Below are 26,342 nucleotides of genomic sequence, written 5' to 3'. Positions count from 1 at the left end.
TTCATTTTTAATCACATATTATATATGCGCTCCATACTTTCAATAATTAAATTATTTCATCATTTTTTATACATTATAAATTTTAGACTAGCCTAATATTTACAGTTTTACATTTATTAAAATGATATTTTATATGTTTAATTGATAAAATTATCATTTTAATCAAACTGCTCTTTTAAAACAATGTTTTGAAATAAACAGGAATTTTCTTCATAAATAATATTTTTTACAATTAATGTACAATTATAATTTTGTACTGGAAGCACTTATTGTTAATTTATTTAAATGAGAATTGATTTTAATTTAAAAAAAGAAAGGCTGAAGATAACAACGCCATTAACCATAAAGAATTTTTAAAATATTCATAGTTTTTACAATGCGTATAATTTCCTTCGTTATAAAAAATAAAATAATACGCTGTCATATATAAGTATTCTCAATAATGCTTTCAATAAATAATGGGTTTGTATAATTTATATTTACAATGGTTCATTATATATATAATTCAAGTATTTACACATAAAATTTTAAAATGTACTAAAAAGCAAAGAAAAAATAAACTATAAAAACGCACATTTTTTTACAAAAATATATTACGCAAATATTTTTTATTCGTAATTCGAATTTTACAATTGAATATAATAATCCTAGATACAACAAGAGTACAGCCTTCGATCATTGAAATAAAAAATAACAATAAGATATTTATCGTATTCTAAAATATTATATTATATCACAATTAAACTATAAAATATTAAATTACGAATTTTAAACATTAACATGATGACGTATCATTATTTAATAATATAATTTTAATATATGTATTATTTGTATATACTATTGGAATTCTTTACCTACAAAAACTTATGTTAATGTATTTTAAGTGATATTTTTCTTTCTCATCCCATATACATTTATTGTTTTTCTTTCTTTATAATATATATTTACTCAAAAAAAATCATTCGTAATATTGAAGTATTGACTTACAGTAGTGGACCTTATATACAAGAATATTCCACAGATCTTCTATGTTTGCTATTTTTATTTGCCATCTTCGCTTTCGTGACAGGCGATACTAATTAAATGAAAAGGTATAATTGAAATTAATATTTTTTTAAAATAATAAAATTTATTTTTAACTGCTACTTACATTATGAGCATCGTAGCAATTAGTAGCAATAGTTTTGGTTTTCTAGCTGCAAGGGTTGAAAGGAGGAAACTAAGCTTTTTCCAGTTGGCTGATTGTATGCGATTACCACTATTTCCATGTTGCATTGCTGCTGGTTGTTCACCTGTAAATGAAAATTAATAGGGTAAAAACATAACTCAATTAGTTTAAAAATATTAATTTCATACTTTTAATTCATTATTAAAGTAACAAATAAAAATTGGGTAGCATAAGAGTCTTATGCGAACAGATCGATATAAAATTTTGTGTAATATTATGATTTAATTAATTTATATAATGATCTGCTTCATACTAAGATCCTTGATAGATATTCGAATTTTAATTAAAATTCAAATTAATGAAAGATCACGAAAAATATCTAAATGTATAAAGAGTTCGCATAAATTTGTATTAAATATTAAAAAAAATATTTAGCAAAATATAACAAGTTTAATTATTTAAATATTCGATCAATCAAATACAGACGTATCGAAAAAAAAAAAATTTTCAACTAAAACAAATACATACACTCAGAGATGCTAGAGTTTAATTGCCCATTATTTTAAAAGGTATGGTTGATTCCATGACACTAATGTTTGTGATCTTGATTATTGTATAATTTGCTTATTAAAAAAAAGATAAAAATCAGTAGAGAAATGTTAGTTCAATTTTCAGATAAAAAAACTAGGTAATTCCGAAATCGATGTCTTTTATTAAATATTAATTTAAAAAGTCCGCATTTTATTATATCTGTATTAAAGCACACCTAAACATTAAATAAAAATTGGTCCATAAAATTTACGATGGCTGATTTTTTATAAAGTGAACAATTTATACGAAATTAAATGTTTATGAATTACTTAAAAAAACGTCAACTATGACCTCTAAAAATATTTGTGAAGTGGTGAGTGAATCATTAGAAATTATTACTTAAAAAAGCGAAGTATAGTCATGCATTTGGATAACCAACAAAGATAGACGATGATGTTTTGGCTATAGAAGTGAAAGAAAATCCTACTTAAACTATCTATCAGAGCTGGCCAAACTTAGAAGCAGTCTGATTCAACAGTGCATAGACTCATTAAGTAGATTGGGAAGGTTGGGAGACAAGGTGTATAGGCTCCACACGAATTGAACATGTTAGTGCGTGTGTGCATATCCCAAGAGGTTTTGTATCTTAAAGATGTTCGCCTTTTCTCGATCATTATTTACCCAAAGTTACCGAATTTAAAGGTTAAGTACCAAAAGTTAATTTGAAGCCCGGGCTCACTGTAAAAAATACAACACGACATTGCGCGTCTCCATGTGGTAAAATTAACTCGATAAAATCAAGGAACATGGCTGGAAGGTTTTATTTCATCTACCTTTTTTTAGACCTTGCTTCCTCCGACTTTTATTTTTTAATTTCAATTGATAAAAATTGGTAAAAAAATAAAAATGTAAACGATGTGAAAAGGAAGCTATCAGAATATTTTTGATCAAAGCCTTCAATATATAATGCTGATGGAAATAAAAATTGCCCGAGAAGTGGTAGTGAGCTATCTTTTTTTAAGAAAATTGCACTTGTAATCTATAAAACATTTGATGTTGTTTTTTTAATTTTTTTACTTTATTATTAAACGTTTATTATAAGTTTATAAACCAATATAGTTTAGATAAAATACAGATAACTGGTTTTCATATTTTTTTGTAGAATTTAATAAAATAAAAAAACTTAATACACATAATAAGTTATTTTCCTTAACATGTTTCAAAAGTCACACAAATTCGGAACAAAATTTGTGGATCCTGTGAATTGTAACTTACTTTTTACCTTCGTTCAATATTTAATCGCGCGAAACCGACTATTTTTAGAACTTTGACTATGCTTTATTCAGTAGTGAGAATGAAAAGGAAATCGTTAGTCCTTCGACCACTATCATACCTCGACTTCGCTAGCAATATGTCACGTGACACCGTTGCGCCTGTCGAATTATACAAGCGTGCAAATTTTCACGTCAACCAGGGTGCGCCGGAATACGTGACCATCGCGCGTCAATTGTATGCCTATCACGCGCCGCCCCTGTGTGTGTATTTTTTATTCAAGTTTCGCGATTACGTAAGCGGAAAATCTTGAACGCGGGTCACGTGGCCGGGATCTCGATTGCGTAACGGGGAAGTATTGATCATGCGTGTTGGTTTTAAAACAAATTTACAGTGAAACTTGGGCAATTTGGACCACCAGCGCACAATGTGCGATTTATAAAATTTAAGAAAAAAATATTATATTTTTATAAATTATTTACATTCCATATATATGGATTTTGCTTATATTGTAGAGGGCCTAAATATATTTTTTCATTTAGATTACATTATGGCTAAAAATTGGCGGCACTCTGGTAACACTGGCGTAACATATTCCTCTCTCTACTGAAAATATTCGGCACGTTCGTACGCGCGACATCGCGCGCTCGCACCACGCACAGTATATTATTTTAACATATAACTGTATAATCGTTCAAGTAATTAATAAGGTAATACATTATTTGTTATAAATAATTTTATATATTTTGTTTCGGAAATCCTGTTTTATTACATTCTAAGCGGGTTATTTTTTGTGATTGCAATTGCATGTGTTTTTTACTATGCCGACTGAATATGTATTCACTATATATTCATCCCGAAGTATGAGTAACTGCTTACTCGTGGTACTTGTTATTAGAAGTAGTTTTTGAAATAGTTCAATGAAAATATTGGTTAATATAAACTTTTGAAAATTCACACTGTGCGGCAGCCAGTGTGATGCACTAACAAAAACCGACGCGGTCAAGAGACTAGGGGTGGTCTTCACACCAGCCTGACGAGGGTTAGTCGAAAAGTTCGCCGAGGGACGAACGTTAAAATTCTATGGGCATCGATTTTGACGCTGTGATGTGGTTTCACACGTTTTGCTTGGTCGTGATCGCGTTACTGTAAAATCGGGATAGTTCGAATTACTCGATGCGAAGTGACCGAAATTTTATCGGACAGGATTTGGTAAACCGTTGAATGAAATACAATTTTTGAATTTAACTTTTGATTAATGAATACTTATTATCTTTAAAATGCTCTGGACGAGAGGAAAATAAATACTAATCATCAATAAATAAAGCAGTGGCAATAATATTTAATAAACGTAACCAAGCACTGCCACAAACCCTTTAAGGTATAAGTAATGTAAATTGTGTAGAAATTTAAATAAAAAGATCATGGTGGTATATCAAATTAAAACTTTTTACACAAAAAGTGGACAAAGGAGCGGGAATGCACTTCCCTGTGTTCGTACCATGAATTAGGAAAAAATGTGTCAGAGACATTGATGTCATAGACAGATTCCAACGAGCTATGATCAAAGCTTTTTAAAGATTGGAGAGAGCAGTAACTCTTATTACATATACAAACGATGGTATAACGGAAATTGGAAAAAAAATTATAAAATCTTGAATTGTAAATAGGAAAACATAAAAGATATTGATTTGTGAAACATTTCAGTTTCAAATGTTAGGGTACTAAACTTAATAGCAAACAGCAAATTAAAATTATCTGACGTTGAATTAAAAATAAATAAAAATACCAAAATTAGACGCAAATAATTCGAAATAAACCATAATCAAAATATAAAAAGCAAAATGATTTTTTAATAATAAAAGTAAAGATTGGTATAGACAAAAACGTATTTATTAAGCTGTTTAGCAATTGCTATTTATTATTCGTAGCTGGTCCGACTTCGAACCATTCACTTTGTGAAAACTAGACTGTATTTATTTAATATAAGCATTTTCAAGGGCCACATGTACACCTAGAATTTATTATTTATTTTTTGCAGTGTAACCCATATTGCCAATGGATCGATGACAACTTTACTTTTTACACAAAAACATATAAATAAAACAAGAATTTTTTTATTTCTTTCAAACATACAACACACGTACTTCAATGCATGACAAATTAGTTGGATAAGAAGAATAAATCATATATATATATATATATATATATATATATATATATATATATATATATATATATATATATATATATATATATATATATATATATATATATATATATATATATATATATATATATATATAATATAATATCATGTATATTATTATTAAATAATTTTATAGTTAAATAACTATTTTTGTGATTAAATACTTTGAAATTATAAAAACTACAAGAATATAAGCGAAAACCAAGCAAAATTAGCAAATAGAAAGATACTAATCTTGCTTCGCTACAATGTCCGGCCACAAGTTCCACAACTGAAGCTCAAAGAGCTTAATTAATTGGGCTACGAGACTTTATCCTTTCTACCACATCCACCAGTATTGTCGCCGACCGACTATCACCTCTATAAGTGCATGGTTAGCTTTTTACCGACAATTGCGAGGAATGAGAGAAAATTGTGTCGAAGATGTATTAAATTTATTAATATATATTTATTGAAATAAATATTAAACTTTACTTTAAAAAGAGTTTTGTCTAGCCGCATCGAGTATTCAAGTTTCTAAGATTTTTTTATAAACATTTTAGCACAATAACATTGTTGAATATAAATGTTTAAGTATTTTTTAGCATATCTTCAATTTAATTATTGGCTCTTGTTCGAAGGCGTCATCTTTGAATTTGTAGTCTGTATCTGTCAGTCGGGCTTAATTAAAATGTATTGTGAATAATTAAAAACGTTCGCAGAATATTTTAATTCAGAAGTGTAACCAAATTCAAAAGAACGTTGTTTTAATTTTATCTGATTGGCAAACGAAACAAAATTCGGAGCGATGAGTAAGTATTGTTTTGAAAAGAACATTGCGTAATTAAATACAAATATACATGTACTATTCGTGAAAGCAATTTAAAAGAGTATTACAATATCGTGATTTATGTAAGTGGCACTTATTAATTAGCTAGATATTATTTTCACTCAATTTATTAGATTAGGATTAATATTGATGATCATATTTAATATGAAGTTGTATTTAATAGATTAGACATTAAAATATATAAACCATGCTTGTTACTTGTAGTAAGGTACCTTTTTTATTATCTAAAAATTTATGTGACTTGATTTTGAAAATTATTAATATGTAGTGAATACTTAATGTTAGTTTTGCTACTTTAACAATTTGTATCGTAGTAAGCTATTTCGAGTGTATAATTGTATGCTAAATCCATTATCCATGACGATAGCTTGCATTGTATTTGTGTTTCATTGCAAATATAGACAGTCAATTTTACAGGTTCAGTGTAGCTTATTCTTACATTTAAGTATAACTCACTGTGTCTACGAAATGAGTCATTAAACTTAATGTGCTTTGAAATCAAACTGCGTAATATGAAAAAATTCTTAATATGAAAATATTCCGTTGAAAATACGGATTTATTTAATTTGATAGATTTTTAAAATTAAACTGTACAACAATATACGTGTAGTTTTCAGTCGAAGTGAAATTTTTTTAAAAGGCGCAGATTTTTCAAAGAAGCCGAGTGGAATTCCGATTCGGGGTAGGTATTCTACGGAATTGCGCTTTAATTTCAATCCTGCGAACAGAAGATTGGAAAATGAGTTTTAAAATGCTGAAAGCGCGCTCCGTTTCGTTTACGTCGGGAGGGGGAAAAAAGTAAAACATTTGATCAGTGACGGATTAGCGAACGAAAAACTTTTTCAATATCAAATCGTTGGCATGCGAGCGTGAAAAATCGAGGACAGATGTATAATAAGGGGGGTATGGAATGCGAATAAAAAAATATAGCGAATACTCAAACATATATGCCAGGGTTGCCAAAATTGTATCGGAAAAGTCACACATGTGTAAAATAATATTTTTTGATAAAGCCATCATGCATATGAAATATGCCATACACATATATATAGTAACTAATTAAATGTCAATATTTTATATTTGCTTCTCAATGAAATATTTTTGTCTTTATTTATCATATTATTTTGACTATGCAAAACTTGTAAATATACATGTTTTGTTAAGCACCCCCCCCACTTAAATTGCTTACCATCGAAATTTTAAATAAGTAAAGTTTAATATTGTATTTTTAATATTCATTATTATATTTCAGTTTTAATAAAATAAAACAATATTTACTGATGTCGATAAATGAACGCGCAGTGAGAAACTTTATGATATTTCTTCATAAACTGCAAAACTGTCGAGGTAAATTTGCCCGCAAAGCTAAAAACTTTTTTCAAATGCTAAATAAACTGTCGAGGTTTATTTTGCCGTTCAGTGAGAAATTTTATATTACAAATATCACTTATTAAACTGTTTATTAAAAATAGTAAATAAACCGAGTTTTAATTATCCATGAAAAATGTAGTGTGTTCATAAAATATCATTTAAAACATTTATAAATAAGGCAAACATATATTTATAATAATGTTATATAAAAATATTGTTTTAAATCTGCCCAATGGATTGAAAGAAAATAAATAATATTGTTATATTTTAATAAATTAGATATTATGTTGGTCACTTGTATCTGTAAGTCCTGGGTTCGTTCGAATTTAATCTGGATTCTAGATTTTGGATCTGGGAGATCGATATCAATGATTATTAAATAATTATATCTTTGGTCGATTAACACATATTAGATTATTCTAATGTCGCAGATATATATCGTGATGAACAATTCAAATAAAAATCAAGCTAAGTTGTGCATAGTAGCATTTATTAAATGTAAACTGTAATATTAGTTTTTAATTAATACTATTAATGTCACAGAGTTATAGATTTTAATTTCAGTCTGGTGTTTCACTACTTACATTAGCAGTTTCCAAACTAGGTGGGTGTGAGTTAGTTCAAAGGCGAGTGCGAAAAGTTTTATATTTAAAATAAATTTATTCTCAATATTTTCAAAGTTATGCATACTTTTTTGACTGATTAATAAGCAAAATATGAAGCAATGTATATTATAACCTCACATTGCAACTATTGTATATTAATTTGTAAATTCGTAAATTTTTTCAAGAAATATTTATAGTCTAATAAACGAAAGAGAACGTGGTAAAAAATTTTTTTATCTAAAAAACATTTTCTAAACGCATTGCTAGCATCGTACAAAATCGAAAAATGTAAAAAAACAGATTCAATAAAAAAAAAACTCGTTTTGCCAGCAGCAATTAATCTAATTAAAATAATGTTTTGATAATGCAGTTTGTTAATATATTTGAAGAAAGCTAGTTTTTTGACTACGTACTACGTACAAAATTTGCAATACAAGTAGATGAGGCAGTATACGTTACAGAAAGTAATATATACTAAGATAAAATATGTACGTCATTTTGCATTTAAAAAAATTCATGTTTAATAATTAAAAAAAATATAATTAAAATTATTTTATGGGAACGACATATGTATATATAGCATAGTCATTATTAGGATTAATGGCAGGTTTTCAAGCGTTAGTTAATCAAGTTTTCTATAATAGATGCATTGTATGCTTCACAGAGCAGCTCTTGTGTCAAAAATGTAAGCAAGAAAGTTAACAATATTTTTAAAAAGTTATAAATTATAATAAGAAAAGTCGTTTAAAGTTGTGTGTATTTAAATAAAGTTGTGTCAAGATATAAGAGCTAAATACACCTCACTTATATACTATTGTAAAGTGCATGTTAAATTTAGTGCCTTTGATATTTCATTGCGAAGCCCTGGTTGAAAATAACTACTATAATAAATCATATGTTAAAATTGCAGTTGTTAATATGATTTTTTTGTAAAAATAATTTTCAATTAGTTTTTGAAAACCATATCCACATTTTACTTAACACATACATATATATATATACACACAACGCGTAAATGCACATGCGATGACAGAGCCGAATGGATATTTTAGAGCGGGCTAGTAGATCCAATAAATAAGCGAACGGGATGCATTAATCCGGATAGTGGATATGCCGGAACCGAACACCAATAAATTCCATTTTATCTGTTTTTAATTCACGATTACTTGAAAACAGCACCATTGTTGGTTTGACACCGGAATAAATCCGCGGCTTAAATTATGTGATTGCCCCGACGGTCGCGCGAAATATATGTATGATATTGCATAATGCATGGACCCGATTTATATTTTATGTACAATATAAATATACCTACGGGAGTTCAACGGGTATAAATTTTAAAATATCTCGCTCCACAATGGCGAATCGAACGGCGATTTACAAAGGGGACACTTTCAATCATCTTGTCCGAGGCTGGAACGGCCCGCGTTTACGGCGTGTTTTATGGTCGTCGTAATATTTTTCCGACGAAAAGCTGCGCGAAAGCGCCGTAAAAGCTCTATATAAAGGGCGAAAGTCGAGATTTTAGTTTTTATTCAATCAAATAACACGGACCAGTAAATTCGAGGTAGTAATCGCGTGGGTGGTTCGTTTAGAAATACACATTTCAAGTATTTAAATAAAACCTCAAATAAATTGGAACAAATATTATTTATTTATCATTTTATGGGAATGAGGTTTATATGATTTATATAAAAACTGTTTCATAATTTTATTTTAAAATAGGAATATACTATAATGATATTTATTAAACTATCACTGGAAATACTACATATTGCGAAAGATATAATGTTGCAACTTTCAGAAAATTTTAATCTGATTTCATCAATACTATGATCCAATAACTATACCTTGTTATAAATATATTCAAAGTAACTGACGTTTAAAAAAAATAAAGGAGAATTAATGAAGAAATACGTTTCTGTAAAGCTAAACAGATAATACTAATATGCTAAAAAATAACAGTAGTCAAATTCAAAGTAAAGTAAAATAATATTATACATATTCAATTTAATAATACGGTAAAATTTAGCTTTAAATATTATTATTTCGGAGCAAAAAAATCGGACACAAAATATGATAATAATGAGACGGAATACATTTATTAAAATAATCAATATTTATATAGATTGTGGCTATTTGCACATTCTGTTCAAATCTAAACTGAACCTAAGCTTAAAAACTACTATTAGTTTTTAAATTTTCATTATGTTAAGTTTGGGTTTGAAAATCCAATAGACGTTTCGTACTTACAGTAGGTGCAAATAACCAATAATTTGTACACACGGTAGGTGCAAATTGACACATCTATTTTTATATACTGATACTTGGTCATATATATTTATTTCTACCGCGTTTACCCACCCACTGAGAATATATATTTTTACGCTTGATAAGAAAAATGTGATCACTTTAAAAGGTATGTTTTATACATAATATTTTATCTAAAATATCTCTAGTTCGACAACTAACTTAAATCTTTAAATAAAATACATAAACTTATCTTTTTATATTTGTGTAAATAATCAAATAACTTACCATTTAAAACATGCAGCATGACACTTGCCGAATCGAGGTTGGACGGACTGCAAGAGTAATTTCCAGAGTCCTCTCGCCTCGAATTATAGATGATAAGCGTGCCGACCTGTTGAGTTGAAGATTTCATGTAATGCATATATAATACACATACTTTTGCAAAGAAATATAAAAATGGTGATTGTTTGTGTATGCAATGATAAATAAAACTATGTTGTATTTAGACTATCATGACTAACTTAATGTGGAAACTTAATCTCTGCAATTAAGAATTTTAGGTAGTTCAGATTAGAAACGAAACGTGGTCGCGTAAACTTAAAAAAACTAAAATAGGTAGATAATTCATAAAAAGTTATTTAAATACTTAAAAATAAACAAACGTAAATTCCACCGATAAAAACTGAAAATATCATAGGTAACACAGATCAAGGAAAGGCAGAGATGCTAACAGACGCCATTCTTATATCGTACGAACGCCCTTAATTTTTTAACCATTATAAATCTTTAAACAAAGTAAATATATTTATTAGAAATGTAAAATTATCTGCGGTAGATAACGGTTTTAGTTGAAAATGTAGCTCAATGGATATTTTAGGTATCCTTAAAGACTTGAAAAATATAAAAGATTTCAGAGTTGACAGTTTAGATATCAAATACCTTACTGGAATTTTCATTCATTACTTAACAAACGTATTTTAGATACTTTCAATTTATTTAGAAAGCTGCTAAAATTCATCCGATGATACAATGTCAATCAATTTATAATAGTCATTTAGTAAAATATTTAATAGTTTAGCTTCCGCAAAAATCACTAGACAACACATTAACTTAATAGTTTTATGGAGCATATATGCGCTAATTTTAATATGAAAAAAGGTACGGGCATTTTAATGTTAGATATAGAAAAAGCTTTCGACACGGTATGGCATGATTTGATTCACAAACTAAATAAGCACTTAATTCACTATTTTACTTATTCTCATTTGCCCTTAAACTGTAACTATAAACTCTTATTTTTTATATATTGTAGCTAATCACAAAATTGTAATAATGAAATTGATTATAAATCAGTAGCATGTATTAATTAATTATTTATTGTATTTACGTAAACGCTTTATGAAAAAGTGTTATAATTTATTATAAATAAATAAATATAATAATAAAATACAAACATGATAGATGTACTTTCACCTAATTATTATATAATTATATAATTTTTTTTTATTATTTTAAAATTAAAATAAATCTATTTAGGTTTACTGTTTATTTCACTTAAAGTTTTTGAAACTAAGATGGGTTTTTGCGTTCAGAATTAATATCAGACATAACCATTATTATATAGTATTTTTGCATATATTAAATTTACCATTGTTTACTTCAAAACATATTTCAAAGTTGTATGTTGCTTCAAATTTAGACTTATTTCAAGAAAACATGTAAAGTCAAATTTTCATGTACGCGTAATTAATATATTTTGTGCGATGTAAACACATGTGTTTCAAAATAAATCACGTGGTTTAATCTGAAGATGCTGACAGACATAAGTTGATGAAACATCGTGTGAAACAAAAAAATCATAAAACAACTCATAAAAATCCGTAATATATAATTTTTTATCTAAGCCTACGTATCAAATTTAAGAAATTATTTTGTTATACGTTTGTATTATATTTTTTTTATAATTGTATAGCAAGTATTCTTATAAAAAATAAATTGGGACTAATATAATCAATATTGTACAAAATATAAAGTGAAACTGACAAGTGGATAAATAGTGATGAATTAAATTTCATACTAACATAAGAGATAAAATTTATAATGATGAACTACTGTTGTAATCCCTTAGTAATTATAAATTGTACACAGTTATATTGAAATATTAAGGTGAATTTATGACAAATAAATTAAGCTTTGGGTGCTAAATATTGATATATCGTTTTTTGTAATTATATCAAAAAAATGCTTTGTTGGCGTTATGAATCTCGAAAAAGTAATTATTATCGTGAACTTGTTACTTCGTTAGTACTTAAAGAATAATAAAAGATTCAGTAAATAAACAAGCATGTATATCATTAGATAAACAGGTATTAATTTATAGGATACCACAGTGCGTCTTGATGGTAAAAAAATAACACCTTGTATTATTACCATATCCACAAAAAAATATAAAAACAATACATAAAAAAGAATTTATAGTAGGAAAAAAAAAATCACGAAATATTAAAATCACACATAATATTAAATTGTATTATAGTAAAGATTTCATTTTATGTTTTTATTTTTTTTATTACAAATTTAACTAGCATTACTTGACAGGTTTCAATAATGCATCATGATAATCATTATGCAATGATGGATATCATGATGCATTATATACTTTTAGTTTCTCAGAGCTAAGCAGCTATCTAGCTTCTCAAAGCTCCCCATAGACATGCACATGTACATATAATATAAATATTTATACTGTAATATATAATTCTTATTTAAAAAAGTATCGAATCTTCATTATGGTGTTCATATCTGAAAAGTTTATTCTAGGATTTGATATTATTAAACATTGGATATGATATTATAAGATGATTATAATATTCCATATAGCATTAATAAAAATGTTAACATTATATTATTTTTATATTTCATAAACATTTTCGTAATTGATAAACTTTTATGGAAAGTTCCTAGCAGTAAATTAAAAATATTATTACATCGATCGAACTTTGTCACGGCATCAACCCAGTTTCGTATAAAATTCGACACAGTTTAAATGTAACGAATCGCGACACGCCATCAATTGCACTGGCCGAGTTTCGAGACTTTTTCCGAGAAACTTCAAGTCATCTACCTCTAAGGGTCCGAATTAAAAGAGCAAAAAATAAATTATACAATATATAAGAGAAGCGATGTCGCCGTAGCTTCCTCGCCCGGTTTTCGCAATTTTTCGTGCTCGTATTTCTTTTCGGTATTACATTATGCACGCGCGCGCGTACGCGGCTTATTTGTGGGAGCTTATTTCGCGAAACGCACAATAAATTTGGCCCCGGGCGCAATTCAAATATTTATACGGCGCGTCCGTGGGCACGCGCGCTCGCGATTATAACTTGACGATGCGCGTACTGTATGTAGCCCTTTACGTGATGATCGACGCCGAAGTACGTGGTATCCCGTAAACATATTGTGATGATATATGATGTTTGTATAGAATAAACGAAGGGTTATTTAATGTAATTGAATGAAATTGTTTTTTTAATAATAATTTTCATGGCCACGTTTAAAAAATTTAAGGGTTACTGTAAGTTAAAATTTTACCGCTGTTTCTTGTGTCAGAACTACTAACGCCAACAAAATAAAAAAAAAAGTTCATTAAATACGAATCAACCGTAAGAAAAAAAGGATTTGTCGCAAATACGCGTTGAAAGCGCAATAAAAAAATGCTGTTAGTCTTTATGACTTGCCCATAAGTGTATTTGTACGTCAGATGTAAATACGACTTAAAAAAGTTAAAAAGTTATCTGTTATCATATAACAGTTTTGCTAAATATATATTTGTTCAAACTACTTATATAAGAAAATAAAATACAATTCCACCCACAAATCATTAATTAAAATCGCATATATAGCGCGCTAATCACTTTCATTCGGAATTCACTTCAAACAGAAACTTTTATCGAGAGCTTTCACTACTGAATTTCGACTTAGGACACACAAGAAGTTATTCTAACCATTATAAAGCACAGCAACGCCGAAACATTAGCATGAAAGAGAAGATAGAGAAAACAGCCGCTTCTCTCTTCACTTCAAATTTAGTCCAGCTTTAAGGCTACCTTTTATACATAATTCAAACATACAGAATAATATTTATATGTATGACTGTAATACAGTATTTTATTTTAAATAAATTAAAAATAAATGTGACATAAATTTTAAAATATATAAAATCTGATATATAGCAGTATATTATAAAAAATATAATTGAGATTTTAATTATTTTTAAGATAAATATGATGCTACTTTATAAACTGAATTCACTATATTTTTATTCGCGAAAAATTCAAACAATTTTTTATGACTCTAGAATATTTTTTAAAATAACTTTTATTGTTCCGAGGTATTAGAAAGTCCATATACCTACTTATTTTGAGATTAAAACTTGTAATGTAAATTATTAACACGCGAGAATTTAGGAAAACATGACTGTAGTAAATTGGGTTATGATAATTATTGTAAAAATAATTATCATTTATAATAATTAGTACTGCTACAGATAAAAATATAATTTACAAATCCATATGTATTTAACATAAAAATAAATAATTAAAACAGAGATTAAATATTAAATTTGTACATAAACAATTTGAGAAAAATATTTTGTTACATGAGTATTAGAATTCATGAATATAGTTAGTAAACTATAAATTACATTAAATATAATATGTAATCGTTTAACGTATTAAACCTCACCTTTATCTACGTTTATATAATTTAAAATCAACGTATTGTATGGCAATTATTATCATAGTGTAACAGCGTATTGTGTATTAATTTATTGTGGGAAATTGTTAAATTCTATGTAGTGTGTGTACATTCCCTGTAGATATATTATTGTATAAATATATTTTAATTAAAATTTTAACGCTGAGAAACCTAGGTTGAAACCAGATTGAAGCTAATCAATTCTAAGTCTGTCGTAAACCCTAAAGTGTATATAGACACAGCACGGACGAGAACAATAAATATTTACAAATTCTATTTTATATATTTCACAATAGTGTGACTCTAGTACAATTTATTTATATGATTGTTTAAGATTTGTATGTTTTATATTATGTATAAATGTGTCACTAATTTCATGGTATTATTTAATTATAAATTAATATTGACTTGTCTTAAAATTGTTCAATTTTCTATTTTTAAAATTCCACTTAATAACGTACGTTACGTGTATTGTATTTTGTTATTTATAGCACCTTGATGATTACTTTTGCAATTTTATTATGAAAGAAAGTGCTATATGCTTCCCAAGAGAGGTATTTCGACGTAACTTAACGCTCTAACAACTTCGCGATTACCATTATTTATATTAATAAGGCATATTCTCGCTAAAACAAGCCTTGTAAAAATGAAGAACTTTTATAAAACACTACGGCGGTTAATAAAATATTTTACTATTACTATTAATAAGAGGAAATACGTTTTAAAGTAAACTAATTTATATTGTGAGTAAGGTGTATTAATTACTATGTTACTAGAAAAATATTCAAAGGGATAAAAACATTGTAGAGAATAATACAAGTTATTTAAATACACCTATATCAAATGTATACTTCTTGGCATTTTTTAATTTCTCAACTACGGCAAGAATCACTTATGTTGAAGAATATTACAAAAAGATTTTTTTATTTAAACTTGAATATAAAATCATGCTAATTTCACGGTTATGATTCAATTTCGCAAAGTTTCCTTTGGGATCTGTAAAATTGGATTAGATGGAGCGATGAAATCTTTTTTATATTGCTAAGCAATCGCATGGGGTTGAATAGTTCCATTATTGTATTGTATGTATGTGCTTGTATATACAAAAGTGTTCGGCCTAAGTAGGAGGGAGATGTAATACAATAAAAATCTTTTATCATTTTTTAACACACTCTCTCTTTATTTAAGCCATTCTTTTATAGTAAAATATAAACGATCGACTGTTACTTAATTTTAAGTATATTTAGATATATCTGTATTATTGCGATAGTGGGATAGCTATTGTGTTACTTACATATTTTTAAATATAAAAAATTATAAATACCGTTGTGTCCGCTCCAATACGCTCCATCCGTATATCGATGAGACTCCTGTCATAATTGAGTACCCTTTCGCTGTCCCGATACCAAAAAATGTAGGCCGGTTCTTCTAAAGATCGGCTGATGACACATCGTAAGCTCACAGTACTTCCAGCTTTCACGTATAATTCCGCTTCGCCCACAATCTCGATCTTGGGAACTGTGAATAAAAAATTGACGTAATTTAATATAATCAAATTATAATAAATTTAACGCGCAGATTATGCGATATTACTTTGGCGTGATTGAAGACTTATCTAATGTAAAATTTGGCCTGACGCGGGATTAAATCGGGATTTTCCGGGATTTCGTTCCAACGTCAAATATGAATCGTAAGATTTGTTTCATTTTAAAATTATTAAACAAATATTTGTTTCACTCTGTTGCGCATTGAAAATATTTTGGCAATGTCGGAATTATAAAAATACATAAAAAAATGCAAAATGAAAATCATAAATTCACGATGATTTGCATATTTTCCGGCCCTCATAAAACTTGCATAACACGCATAGTCAATTCCGATCGTAATTCATATTTCATATATTAGACGAAAGTGACAAAAAAACTGTTTTAGCATATACATACAAATAAACTAGCATAAAAATATATAATACTCCGAGATGATATTTATGATATAGTCATAATAAAATATTTACAAATTTTATTAATATTTTAACAAAATACACTTCAATGATTAATAATATGCTTTCACATCATAAATTACGTTTGATGTCTACCAATATCACAACTACGTTATATGAGATTTCTGACATGTATTGATTACCCTTAATGCGTGAATAATGTAATAAAAATATAATATGTTCCGAAAAGAAGTATTGCCTATACGTACGAAAACTTCTTTATGAACAAGCTATTTTTAAACTTAAACCTTAACCTTTAATATTTTATTTTAGTCTGTAATTTTGTACATTGTTTTAACGTTCATTCAAGTACATATTATATATGATTTTAAGCTTTTAAATTAATTAAAGTTTAATTTAAAATATATTCATTTATGAAATAGGCCAAGTTAAGAGGCATTCATTTTTAATAGTTATATGAGAGGTATAACGGGTTAAAATGCCGTAAAAACATTAAGGTTGAAGGTAGCGCCATCGTAATAGCTGTGTATATAATTACATACTTAAAGACACGGTTCAGATTTTTGTTATTTTTAATATTGAAAGCGGTTTAAGATTTATTCAGTAGTATCAAAAATAATTTTGGTAATTGGAGTTCTTTTCTGTTTTCCTTAGCTTGTTAAAATAAGTGATATTATAATATCTGAGAAAGGTTTTAAATGAATAATGCTACCACTTTTCAAAATAATTGCGTGCTGTTTTTAGACTGTATTATATATTGTAAGCGAACTTTTTCTTACTTAATTATAATAGCCATTATGTGTCACTATATAATATAAATTTATATAAAATCATGAATTCCGTGGTCTCATATTATTTCGTATAAGCTTATGTTATTTTGTTGGTCTTAAATTGCTGTCCATCGGTGTATAATTTTGCATAAATAGCAATCCTGATACACTATTATCGAAAATGGTGGGTATATATATATCATATCTAGATGGCTACTACTGCAATTGCATGTTTAATTTTTTCCATGGCTTTATACGCTACTCAGTAATTGTGTCAATCCAAATATTGGACGTTAAAAATTATTCTTGCTATATGTATCTTGCCTATTAATGTTCTAAATAAGTAGGTAGTTCTCTTTCAAAACCACTGCAAAATGTTCTTTACTCTAGATATTTTTCTATATCTAAGTCCTCTTCTTCATTGTATATTGCTTTAGATAATAAAAGTTTTCTGATTTTTATTGTTGGTCTTTCTCTTCATCCGTAATGTTCCCAGTTTTATTATTAATTAATAAAAATCTTTATTCATATGCACCATGAACATCAGTGAATTAATGTTGCATATTTTCTATATAGAATACTTCCTGGACTTGTAGTTCATGGAAGATGAAGTTCATGAGCGATGTATAATTGGTGTTCTTGCATGACAAGTTTTCAAATGCATACCATGAAGCTTGCCCTTATGTTTCAATACAAATAGGCATTACTTATTGAAGTAAAGTATTTGCCAAGCATTTCTTCAGTAATTATATACAAGCATCGAACATTTAAAATGTATACAGAGTGAATCTCAATTTTTTTGAACGGAAAATGAACCAAATTTCTGGGATTATGTTTATTGATGCCGGGATTCATATGTATTTAATAATTTTCCGGGATCCTGTGATTCCCTAATCGGTATAGATTTTTTTTCATATTTTGTGCTCTTTCAATTTCTTTCTTCATTATCGATGTACTCAAGAAGACAATTTTCATTCCATAAATTTGGGGTGGACCATTGATTCAACATATTGGTTCTATCTTGTTAGCTATTCATTAATGTCAAATATTAGGTTACCTTCTCGATCGTTAAAACTGGAATCCTATTATTCTTTTTGTATAATTCGATATTGTCATATTATTTATACAACTCTTTAGCTTTAGCTTGTCATATTTTTTTTCAGTGATTCATCTTTGTATTTAGAATTTTTTCTTTCATCCATAATATCAAGTAGTTAAATTATTATTACTTACATACGATTTTTGTTTTAATTCAAATTGTGATTAATTTAAATATATGTTAACCTTTTTTAATTGAGATGTTTTCAGGCCATGGTTTAAATTAACTTAGATTAAAATATATAAAATGATAACTCACCAACAACGTTGAGCTGGATAAAATGACTCATCTTGGGCTCAGTGCTGACCTGGCACTCGTATTGTCCCGCGTCCCTCGGCTGAACGTACTTTACCTGCGAACAAGCAACGCAACGCGTTTTTAACGTCATCCACAGGCGACGTCACGTGACAAACGACGTGACGTGACGTGACGCGACTGCTTGATTAATGGCGGCGACCCGCCCTCGAACGCGCGCGCTAATTAATGACCCCCAGAACTCGCTTCGCACTATGTGCGTGAAGTGTGGAATCGCGATTGTGACCAACAAACACTAATTTAATAAACCCCGGCTGATTTTTGACGCTGGCCATCATGCGAACTTGTTTAAAACGCTTTATCGAACATTAGAACCGACGCAATCTCCGCGATCGCCAATTGATTTCATGCGGGGAGAACGTTGTATAATATTACACATAAATGCACCTTAAACGAACAATTTTTTAGGTTGCTTATACAGGTATGATGATAATTGTGAAATATATTCAATGGAAATATTTTACAACTAGACGCTAATGAATGTGAAATTGTGGGATTTACAAATACTACCTGTAAGTCAATCAGGGCACATCAGTAAATCTAGTGCAGAAAATTTTAATAACAGGGCAAAAGTTTTATGGCGTTAAAAGCGCCATAAATCTATCCATAACGATCCGTCTGTACCTTTCATATGCCATCCAGCACAGATTAGCTAAACATTTATAATAATTAGCATCTCAAAAAGCAAAAATATAGTAATTTAAGACTTTCTGAAAGTGTTGTTATTATATAGAAAATAACAGCACGTGGAATTTGAGATTGCTGCTTTACAAATTGTTAAAACTGACCGTTCCAAAGCTGTCCAAATAACAGATTGTATCAGTGTTAAATAATCACACTTAGATCGTCGTAACTGATGAAAACAGTGAGCGAGCACTAAACTTCGCTAAAACTGGTGTTGTGTTCACAAAAATACACATCATCAAGAACAGCAACCAGAGCTTTCTAACTTATACTGAGTTCATACAAAGCCACCGACCGAGAAAGGCCGAGAAAGCAGCCGTTTCAGTCAAAAAATGAATTTATTTTGAAGAAAATAGAAAATTAAAACAAGCCTAATATAATATAGTAATACAAAATCAAAAGTTCAATTAGTATGAAAATTATGAATTTATTAAAACATTTAAATGTTTTGGAACGTATTTTTATGTCTTAAATGAAAATAAATAAATTAACTAAAATCAATAATTTTAAGAAAAAGTGACTAAGATCATTGCGAATGGTATTAAGATTAATAGACATTTCCCATGGGGTCAATATTATTAAAATATTATTATCATGAATTTTGCATTAAATTTTATTTGATATATACAATTGACCCTCTAAAGTAATTAAATTTGATGAAATAGAAAGCTGAAAGAAAGTAATATTATTATTTGACCGTTTATTTATGTAAGTAGTCATCTTCAAGTGACATCTAAAATGAGAAGTCAAAATCTAGTTCGAAAAATATATTTCACAAACTGCAGCAAAATACCTAAAATACATTTTTATTAAACTAAATTAACATATATGGTTTTCAGAGAATATGGATATTATTAATTTGCGAAAATAATAATTTTAATGTTTTTGATTATATCAATGGCATATAATTTTATAGCGGCACTATTGAATAACACAAAGACTATGCTTGTAAAAAAGATATCTCTTCAAGTTCAAAATATTTATTTAACATATTAAAACATTCTTGATATTGGCAAATTTAATAAAAAAGCTATTTTAATTGAATAATTAATAATAAAAAACCCTCTTAATATATTTTTTGTCCTAATTGGAATTTATTTATTGTATATTACGTTACATTATTATGACATCACAAGAGAAATTTAATTAAGCGTCACACAAAATTTCATTTAAAACATCTACGATGCGTAGCACGTCAAATGTATGTAGATTATACATTATTTATGAGGCAAATTTTCCGATTGTTCAAAAATTTAGATTCTATTGAAAATTAATCTGTAAGCTCACGCGCACGTGTGCACTATATAATTTATAGCTTCGTTAAGTATGCATGCGATAATTATATACCTGAAGTGTCCATGTGTTTGTGCCTTCAACCAGGAATGCCTGGAAACGCTCATCTGCTATGAACGTGTACCTGTCAACTGTCAAAATGTGAGCATCTCGCCTCCTTATCCATGACACCGACTTGTTGCCAAGTTGTTTGACCTACATGGGGGACGAGAAAAAGATTATATTAAAATTCATGACAAAAAATAAACATTAACAACAACGTACTACATAATTCATTTATACGTCAAAACGTATGACGAAAAGACGACGTTTATCGTTTGCGACGATTTAATGAAAATGTTTCTTATAAAAATAAAATAACGTGTTTCGTCATTATCGTTATATAAGGTCAGGAGCTCGTTATTTTGACAAAACAGAAAAATAATACAATTTCCAAAAACTTGGTCAAGTCGCTTTCGTCCAAAATTGCGGTATATGCTTTTAAGTTACAAATGACATGAGTGACTTGAATATGCTCGACTCTTGTAGTATTGAGATGTTTTTATTAATATATTATTTTCCTATTTTGTGAAGCATTATACATAAAAAGAAAACGTTGATCGTCTTATTTTGGTGTATTCTTGTTAATTAGAAAATTAATATTTTGAGTCAAGATTAAATTAAAAATATCATAATAAAAAAAAAGTTCTTTAAATATATAGTATATTATATATTATTTAGTTTAACACAATAGTTTATTTATTAAGACTCATTAAAACAATAAAATTAATTTAAGGTACTAATACAATACAATAAAGGCATTGTTTTGTTTATGATACTGATTTATTGAGTTATTTAATTTTAATTCTACTAATTTTAATAACATCCTTTTTGCTATTTAATATTATATAAATAATATATTAAATATTACATTTTATGATCAACTGAAAAATTCAAAGTTTTAATTAAATTTAAATATATTTAATAAATTCAATAGAACATCATAAAATAAGGACTAGATGATGCTATCAATTAGATATTGCTATTTTATGAGTCGTTTACGAATACTGTTGTTGTGAAAGTTTCGAGAAGGATTTGATCGATAAAACTCGGCGATTCTTTTCAGCTTCCAGGTTTATTGACATCTTTTTTGTACTAGAAATAATCTCTATGAGCTATCTGCGACTTTCGATTTATTCAGTGTTTTGACTGGCCGTATGGTACAAAATTTATATTGTAAATAAAAGAGATTTTATTATTTAAAACACTACGCTAATAATAATGTGTTAAAATAAAATAACAATATATTGCTTTGGTCGCTACCTAATATGACCTCTGAACAAACTCATATGTATATCATTATAAAAACTATTAAAACGTGAATGTTTTGACGAATCCAATACCTTTATATACTTCGTATCCGAGAGATAAAATATTCTGCGGGAGAGTATCAGTTTCCAGTATCATATACATACGTAACTAGTACGTGTATGTTTTTCAGGGGCGGCATTATGCAAACGATCAGCGGACAAATTTTTAATTGTCGCTTAATTGAGTCGGTCGCGGCGATAAAAGTGGCACCGCTTCCCCGCGCCGCTGGTCCAGTTTTGTGTGAAGCACGACCGGGCGTTAATGGTGACGCGCGTTAAATATGAAATATCGCCTATTCGGATTTAATACGCCATTAAATAAATTTAATGCTCCAATTTGAAATTCAAAGTTCTACGGCGGGCGCGGTTCGTTTCGTTCGCCCTCTCTCGCGTAAATTTTAAGGTTTACGTGACGCCAATGGACAATTTTGAAAGGTTCATTTGTGGGCCGGTCGAATGTCGCCGCCCCGGGCGCTAACGTTGTTAGGGCGCGCGCCCCCTAATTCAATTGGAAAAATTTGAATATCCGTCTAGCCGGACTCGGTTTTAATTTTCGGCTGCGAGGTAACCGAAGTTAATTTGCCATCTTCGTTTGGCTCGAGTGCGTTTAGCATAAAGATGCGAAACGGCGCCCGTTATCCGCTTTATTTCGTTACTGAGAGACTCGCGAGTCGCAAACGGGGATTAGGTTGATGAGATCGTTTTGCGGACTTCAGGACAAATTTAGGAAACCATCTCGGCGTTTGTTATTAGGGGATCCTGACAGAAACGAAAATTTGTTTTTTTAATTCTCATTTCCATTCTAAAATTACTTCGGAAAATAACTGTAGGGCGATAAAAGATACCTCTTTAAACATTTGAAACGTTTTCTCTATATAAATTTGTTTAAATTTTGCACATTTTTATTGTCTACTTATGTATAATCAGGGCTTTAATTGTCATGTAACGCGGTCGAACGGCGTTCCGGCATATTTTTAATGGTATTTTTACTGTTTCAAAAGCAGTTATTACTGAATACATGTTCAGACTATATAAAGGATGCACTTAAATAATTGAGATTTAATTAAGTGGCAGCAATTCGTAATGCACGATACCTTTCTTATTTTAGCAGATACGATGCGATAATTTTACTACGATAGCTCAATCCAAATATTCGAATAACTTATTGATTCAAAAAATTGTTTAACTTATACTATTTTTAGGTATTATCAATTTTTTTGCCTGTTTACGATATTTGTGTATTATATAATTCCAATTAACTTTTACAAACTGCAAATTTTTGCATCTCTGATTATTTTTATTATTAGCGTAAAATACATTTTGAATGAGGAAATTTGATTCTGTTCCGAGAATTGAACGTAATCACCCCAATATGTTTTACGAGCACTGTACATACATACATATCATTGTGCCGTTGCTATATTTGCGTAATAAAATAATTTTGTTACGTATTGTTATAATATCGTTTAAATTGCATTTAAATCAATTAATATGTAAAATTATAAGGTAATTTTTAAGTGTAGTGAAGCGATTCATACAAGAAACACGACACACTTGCGTTTGAAATACCGCGAACTGTACCTATGAACCTAGCAGTTGTCTAGAAAAACGCCGCATTCCTATTACCCCTTTAAATGTGGAGAGTAGGTATTTAGTTTATGTCCACGATGGTGTATATTAAGAGGTACAAAACCGGAATATATACACTTGATGCTCGCACTACTACTTCGCTCCAAGAGCTTTTCGCTAAAATACTAACTACTTCGGCCTTGCCTTCTGTTCGAGCAATCACTTTCAGAACATGTGCTCTTAAATAAGCACCGACGAATTCTGAATGACTTATTGACGCAACCGAAGATCTAATGTTGAATTTGATATACTCGATTTAATCTTGTGTATGCTTAGAGTAAATTAAATGGTAATTTAACTATCATCAATAAAAAAAGTATAAGTAAAAGAGCACAGTACAAGTTTTTTTATCAATGTATAATAATAGGACACGGATTACAATTTATGTATTAAACTATTTATTTAAACATAGCATGTTTAACATGTTTTTGTTATTATTGTGATACTACTGGAACTTAAGAAATTAGTCATCTACTTTTTATGCAAATCATCGATTATTGCAAATAATATTCGTTAATGGTGCAAATAATACATAATTTGTAGACAAGAAACAATATATAAATATCACTCTTAATTATGAAAGGTTATCGTGGCTAAAGTTTGAAGTATGGATAATGTTATTAACCGAAGAAGTATTTCTATATATAGGGTATAATTGGATTTCCAGGAATCGATATTGTTCGATTTGTGATATTAGCCTTATAATATTAATTATTATCAAGATAATGGGTTTCTATCGTGTCTATATATCTGAAGCAATAATTTTATAGTATTAAATTATATTTGTTATGTTTTAGTATAATACAGTTTTATAATAAATATTGTGAAAACATTTAAATAAATTTCAATTGTATGCTTTTATAAAACCAAAACAGGTATTTTTTTAAAAATTATGTTTTATAAATAGAATTTATTTAAAAAAGGCATTAATTAAAAAATATATTTTTGGGCAATTATATATATTTGAACTAATGGATTAACCTAAATAATTAATTAATAATCTATTTATAATTTGGGCTAACACCAGTGTAAAGCGCTAACGCATTTTTAATCTGATTTATCATAAAAAGTAATGTTATCGCGATTACTGGCTTCTGACGTATAAATATATGCAAAATTTGTTGTATACCCCATAACGTAGCGCCTCGCCTAATTTATCCGTAAATAGCCGCCATCGAATTTGCGTAGAGATTGTACGGCAATATCTCGCGATTTGTAGAGCCGCTGTGCTAAACGATACCCGAATCGATTCGGTTTAATTGAAATAAGATGATACGAATTGGTTTTTGAAGCGATATTGCCCATCGGCATGAAAGTCGCGTTAAGCTCCGGCTAATAAGCTTTCGAGCTTTCGATTATCGACGGGCGCATTGTGCGAGGTCGCCCCCATTAAAAATCCGTCAATGTTGTTTCGCCGCTTGGATTCCATTACACACTTAAACGGACCCGTAAAAGAAAATGAAGTTAATATTGTCGGCCGGGCGGCGGTAGGGGCCGTCATTTCTGGGGGGCAATAAAAAGGGTCAAACAGGGGCGGAGGCGGCGAGGGAAGAGCCAGGATCAATTTTATGCTTCCACCGGGAAGTATTGGCTTTTGTTTATAGTGCCGGTCGAGATTTTAACGCTCCGCCGAAAACGACACTATAAGCCGTCTTATTTATGCCCTTAAATTAAATTGTTTCCGACGCGAAACGACCGCCGTATAAATGTTGTGTCGAACGTGTGTGCGGCGCGGCGCCGAGCTATTTTTCACGACTGCAATTCCATCCGAATTCGATTAAACGGCGGCGAAAGTGACACATTTACAGTTTGCAATCGTTCTAATCAAGACGTGTGGGAGTTCGATGTAAATAAAGCTAATCGAGTGTAAAAGGCGTTTTAAAATGTATTAGTTCGATCACTCAAGTTTTATATTGGTTATCTTCTATTGCTGTTTCTATTATATAAAAAGTTTGAAATAGTTTGTGGCAAATTTGAGTACTCTTAGTCAAATTTAAGTACTCTTTGACTAAATTAATGTAATTCAAATACTACAATGATTTTATTTGATACAAGTAATGTTCTACTGCATGTCAGTACATTTTATAAAATATTTAAGTAATGCTTTAATCATAAAAAACATTCTTTGCTTTATTGTCTGGGATATTTTATTTATTTATGACAAATCTGACGATCATAACGGGTAGCGCCATGATCGCCATTATATAATTAATTATTAAAAAATAATATTAAAAAACAATAATAAATAAAAAT

The 26,342-nt window shown here is 28.9% G+C and overlaps 1 protein-coding gene across 1 annotated transcript in view; it reads right to left on the bottom strand.

Moving 5' to 3' along the window:
- Nucleotides 1–889: 889 nt before the first annotated feature.
- Nucleotides 890–26,342, bottom strand: part of LOC148226520 (junctional adhesion molecule B-like) — a 178,795-nt gene continuing 153,342 nt past the window's right edge. The window contains exons 4-9 of the mRNA XM_088203683.1: nucleotides 21,166–21,306; nucleotides 19,078–19,171; nucleotides 16,315–16,508; nucleotides 10,524–10,629; nucleotides 1,151–1,292; nucleotides 890–1,075 (exon numbers count right to left, since the gene is read on the bottom strand). Coding sequence (XP_088059809.1) covers nucleotides 1,042–1,075; nucleotides 1,151–1,292; nucleotides 10,524–10,629; nucleotides 16,315–16,508; nucleotides 19,078–19,171; nucleotides 21,166–21,306 — 711 coding nt within the window. The 3' untranslated portion in view covers nucleotides 890–1,041. The remainder of the gene's footprint in view (nucleotides 1,076–1,150; nucleotides 1,293–10,523; nucleotides 10,630–16,314; nucleotides 16,509–19,077; nucleotides 19,172–21,165; nucleotides 21,307–26,342) is intronic.

This window comes from Plectrocnemia conspersa, unplaced genomic scaffold, assembly GCF_051122295.1.
Source record: "Plectrocnemia conspersa isolate PC_06_02 unplaced genomic scaffold, ASM5112229v1 ptg000014l, whole genome shotgun sequence".
In the NCBI taxonomy this organism is placed as follows: domain Eukaryota; kingdom Metazoa; phylum Arthropoda; class Insecta; order Trichoptera; family Polycentropodidae; genus Plectrocnemia; species Plectrocnemia conspersa.
Note: the sequence above shows the minus strand (reverse complement) of the source record. Positions and strands in the feature narration are given on the sequence as shown.